Source organism: Chenopodium album, chromosome 23, assembly GCF_948465745.1.
Source record: "Chenopodium album chromosome 23, dcCheAlbu1.1, whole genome shotgun sequence".
Taxonomy (NCBI): domain Eukaryota; kingdom Viridiplantae; phylum Streptophyta; class Magnoliopsida; order Caryophyllales; family Amaranthaceae; genus Chenopodium; species Chenopodium album.
In genome coordinates this window covers 6,539,671-6,544,915 of record NC_137856.1, presented here as the reverse complement: position 1 = coordinate 6,544,915, position 5,245 = coordinate 6,539,671, and the positions used below count along the sequence as shown (strand labels likewise).

Sequence of the window (5,245 nt, the reverse complement as noted above, 5' to 3'; positions counted from 1 at the left end):
AAGAATATCCAATAATCTAATCCATAGCATTACTAATTTCAAATGGTTTTAATCAATGGCATGATTCTAATAATTAACAATGATAGAACAAAAGCCATTGAACAAAAATTTAACAGAGAACATTACCAGTCTGTACCACGGTCTACTAATCATCATTCTCACACTCATTTCCAACAGAAGATATGCTCTCATTAGTATCCATATCATTAAATACTACCAATCTGCCTACAGAGTTCTGCCCTTAACATTCTGCAACTCTTAACTTCATCTCAGTGATTAGTTGCATCACAATGTCAAGTGACTTGTCACACTCCATTGCTTTGCTGCAAACATCCTCGAATGCCATTTGCATCTTCTGATACCTTTTCAATTCTTGTGTATTTGAAGGATCATAGTAAGCAACCTTAGTCCTTGAATGCTTCCTATGTATGTCCTTCCGCCAGCGTCTAAGAATGTATTTCTCTGGGATTATAGACATATCGTGCCAGTGATACAGAAATATACAGTGCCTACACAATATTCCACTGTGCTCAAATAGCTTGCATTCACATGAAACCTCATTTGTTACAGTGTTAAACTTCACTCGGAAAGTTCTTCTGTCATCAGTTATGATGCTTTCACTTCTTCCAGGCACCTCAACCCATACTCTATCTTGCATGAGATGCTCTACTTCCGTGCTGTAACTGTTTTCTTTTCCAGAATATGGCAATGACGCTGACCCTGGCACTCAATTTGCAACTTCTTGAATTTGGCATCCGTGTATATCTTCTGGAATACTATCTCCGGGATAAAGCCTGTGGCCAAACCCCTTACCTGACGTGCACAGTCCTCATCTGTATCCTCTTCTATTCTCACCTTCTTCTCCATGGCAAAGCAATAACCCTTAACAAACTCACATAACGTGGTGTGTTTTTCAACAAATCCGTCAAAAAAACTTTGAAACCGCTCCACCCTCATAGTTGACCAGATTCCAGCCAAAAACAAGTGATTGGTGTAAGCAGGAACCCACATATGCCTCTCGTGAAATAAGCATTGTAACCATTCATTTTCCTGAAGCTGATACTCACTGATCACACTTGTCCAACGTCTCTGAAACTCCTCAACTGTATAGGAGTTACAAATTGCATCCTTTAACTCCTTGTTAAAATGCTGATACCTTAGAACTGATCCCAAGTTCTTAGGAAACTTCTGTAATATGTACCATAAGCACCATGCATGCCTCGTCTTTGGCATTGCAGTTGCCAAAGCCTTCCTCATGGTGGGAGCTTGATCGGTTAGAATGACCTGAGGTGCTCTATCATCCATGCACAGCAGCCAAGTTCTAAACACCCACTCAAACGTATCTTCTCCTGCGTGTGAGATCAATGCACATCCCAACAAGATTGTTTGACCATGATGGTTGATCCCAACAAAGTTAACCAGTGGCAAATCATACTCATTTGTCAAGTATGTTGTATCAAAATATACCACATCACCAAAATCCTCATATGCAGCCCTACTTCTAGCATCCACCCACACCACATCTTTTATACACCCATAGTCATCATGCCTAATAAAATGGGAGAAGTTCTGGCTACCATTGTACATTCTCATGAAAAAACACTCGATTGCATATGCATAGCTCATGTCAGCCTCTCTAGATGTTACATTATCAGATGCATCTTTCTCATTTGCCAGATAATTGTGCAACTTTCTTTTAGCAAACATTCTCCTCTCCAAATCTGGTAATAACTCCTTGTACTGCTTAATGTCCTTCCATTTGCTAGGCTTAGGATTGTGGTTCGTGTGCTCCAAAACTACTTTGCTCAGAAACCAATTTCCTTCAGGAGAGGACTTTGCATAAATCATTGCACCGCAACCACATTTCTTTGACTTGCGCGGCTTACTGGTTACTTCCACTACAGACATATCACTTAATTGAACCATCTCAACAATTCCTCTCCTTTGTTGCCTCCGACCCATGTCTCGATGATATGCACATTCACATTTCCATGTTATGCTCCTTCTCTGATCTTTGTTCTTCCCACTAAACCCAGGCGCATCCTTGAATACACCAAAACCCTGCTGCTCTCCATATTGTCGGTAATACATATCAATATCCTCCCACTTCTCAAACACCATCCCTACTGTAGGAGCGTCAATAGTTGCATTTTGATCTGGTTCATTTTCTGGACGTAAAATGTCTATGCCTGCATCAATCAACTGATTTGTTTCATTATCCACATCAATGTTAACAAAACTCCCATTTTGGAGCATAGTGTTCGCATCTGTCAAGGAAGCGTGTTCATCTCGTTGCCCCACGTGATTTGCCATTGAACCTTCATCACACTCTTTCCCTATCATCATTTTTAGCTGTATCTTGCTACCTGATAACACCCCAATTTCCTGTTCGGCTTCAAGCTATGTGTATGATTGTCTACATGCATGTAACCAGGTACAACTGCTTCACTTTCTACCCAGCCTACATGCAAGTATAACTTGTTAAACACAACATATTTTGTAACTAGCAACGTGAGTATAATGGTTACTTGCCTAGATTCAAATACATATTTGCACCAACCTACAAATCACTCAAACTTTAAGATGACTATTCACATGATAAAGTGTTTAACTTACAGTCTTTATAGGGTTGGATAAAAGAATGAAATAACAGAAGATCAGATACTATAAAAAAAAAATAAAAAAAAATAAAAAAAAAAAGGGCAAATGCTAGACTGTAATAAAAAAAAGAACTTAGAAGATAGTATAACTTTCACAGATACATTAAAGAAATCTTAGAAAGGTTGTGGAAAGTAAATAGTCTACATCTATATAACACTAGAGAAACAAATTAAGTATCTCAAGTTCATCAGTAAATGTATAATATGAGTTGGAAGGCCACATTAAGAATTTTGATAACAGAAATTGCATTCAGCCAAAAGAGCCAACGGTTACACAGTATGATGAGATAGCCCAAGCAAGATTTTGACTTTAGGCTTATCTAATGCATAAATCTGAATGCATAAAGAACTACGAACAAACTGGTGAAATATTGTCATCGTCTCATGTACAAACAACAGCTCCATACTCTTGACTAATTTGCATTGCTCCTCCTATTGGGAATTCTTACGGTCTTAGCTTATGAATAAATGGTATTCAAAAGTCCTTCAATAAAAAAACCCATTGCTCCCATAATTCTAGTCCCTAATTAAAAGCTCAATTTCTCATTTGGGTGCAGTTCATCATCCGCTAAATTTTTTTTTATTCACTTTTAATCAACAAAACCCCATTTAACATTTTAACTCCACTATACTTTCTCTTAAAAACAATAATGAATTCCCACTACTTTTTTGTATTCAACTTCAATGACAACACACTACATTTCCTCTCCCATAACTCTGTGGAGGAGAAATGAGGCTTTTATTTAAGGACAAAAGGAGTACATCATATCACCAACCAAATAGCATAAAGACTCCTACATAAGTTCCATTCAAGGGATGCCTAATCATACAATTATCCTCGTTACATCTCTTATAACTATAATTTTATATTGCTTGCCAAACAAATATATCTATGTCTCCAAATCATAATAGCCCCAAATAATAATTCATTACATTAAAATCCATAACACAACTTCCATCTTCAACAAGTGCACTTAAAAATTACTCTTAAAGTCAAACAACATAAATGGGTTTCAAAACCCACATTTAGGCTACAACTTATAAACAAATGTAATACCTAAGCTACTTCATATCCATTGTAATTGCAAGTTGCTATAATCAACCCTAGTGGTCGTTGAGTTAAACATAAAAATACCATTTCTAAGGTTATTTGTAAGCCTTGTTCATCCTGTGACACTTTTCAAAATTAAACTTACCAAACGCACCCTAAGTTGTTTGGTTGATCACAGGAAGATTAGAATTTCCACTTACTTAGGGGTAAGTGGGTAATAAGCAAGTTCTTCCATTGTAGGAACTAGGAAGCCGCATTTTCTAAAAATAGCAAAAAATAATAACTTTGTCAACCAAACAACTTTTGATGCTTCCATTTCTTGTGCATTTCTATGTTAACAGGTGCATCGTACAACCATGAGTATTTTGTTCTCATTTTAATTATTGTTTTTCATTTAATCATCAAATGAGAACAAAAAAAATTAAGCTTGGGTGTGTGGTGCACCTAGATGTATACAACAAATTACTCCCTCCATCCCCGAAAGAGCGATCCATTTGGCCTAATTTTAGTCCCAAAAAGAATGATCCATTTGCATTAAAACACCCACCAATTTGCGACAATATTTGTGCAAAATTAACTTCTCCATACTGAAATTTGATTTTCCATGTAATTTTAATACTTTCTCTCTCTATTTTTTCACAAACCCTAGGTAAATTTATATTTTCAATATACAGAGTATTTTTACTTCTTTTATTTAACTTTCGTAATACCCGCGTAATCAACAGGTCGTTCTTTCGGGGACGGAGGGAGGACAAAACAAATAGAAAGCCTGGATTATTGGGCTTAAGTTTCTTATTTCCAAAACCGGTAACCATTTTCGTGCTAATGAAGCACATAACCCATTTCCAAAACCCAAGCCATTTTCGTGCTACATAGATAATTAACCCCCAAATTAAACCTAGTGGAAGATCGTAAGTAAAATACTTAAAAGAAAATTACCCCATTAGTGATTAGCCCGATTGCTCAATATACCAATTATCCAACTCCAATGCATAACACCAATGAAAATTACTTAATTCAAAAATTAAAAAACAATAATTGAGTAGAATTAGAGGTAACCTTACCTAAAATGATGGAACTATGAGAAGCTTATTACAATTAGCCAAACTATATGGTTTTGTTGGGTGATAAGACCATGAGTAAATTGAAGTGAAAATGAGTAAAGACGATCACAATTCACTATTTAGGGTTTGCAAACCGTCTTGAAAAGTGTGCACATTTTGGCGCGCAAAAATGAGAAGTCTTTTAGTCCTTTTTTTTTTTTTTTTTTAACAAGTCTTTAAGTCTTAGGAGTTGTTCTCTTCAACTTATTTCAGATATTTATTACTTGATAAATTCAGATCAGATAAGAAATGTTCAGATCAGACCAGATCAGAACTTTTGAATACAATTTACTTATCGTTAAAAATTGTTAATTACGTACTAAATCTTTTTTATAAAAATTACATATTTAAATAGTTCATAATGAGACGAATCTAACCAGATACATTTTGATGATACTTTTCTTTAAAGATTAGTATTAAAATGCGGTCTA

The 5,245-nt window shown here is 35.8% G+C and overlaps 1 protein-coding gene across 1 annotated transcript; it reads right to left on the bottom strand.

Moving 5' to 3' along the window:
• Nucleotides 1-666: 666 nt before the first annotated feature.
• On the bottom strand, nt 667-2,346 carry LOC145606929 (protein FAR1-RELATED SEQUENCE 4-like). The gene has a single exon (XM_081662752.1). The coding sequence runs from the start codon at nt 2,344-2,346 to the stop codon at nt 667-669; it is 1,680 nt and encodes a 559-aa protein (XP_081518878.1).
• Nucleotides 2,347-5,245: the final 2,899 nt, after the last annotated feature.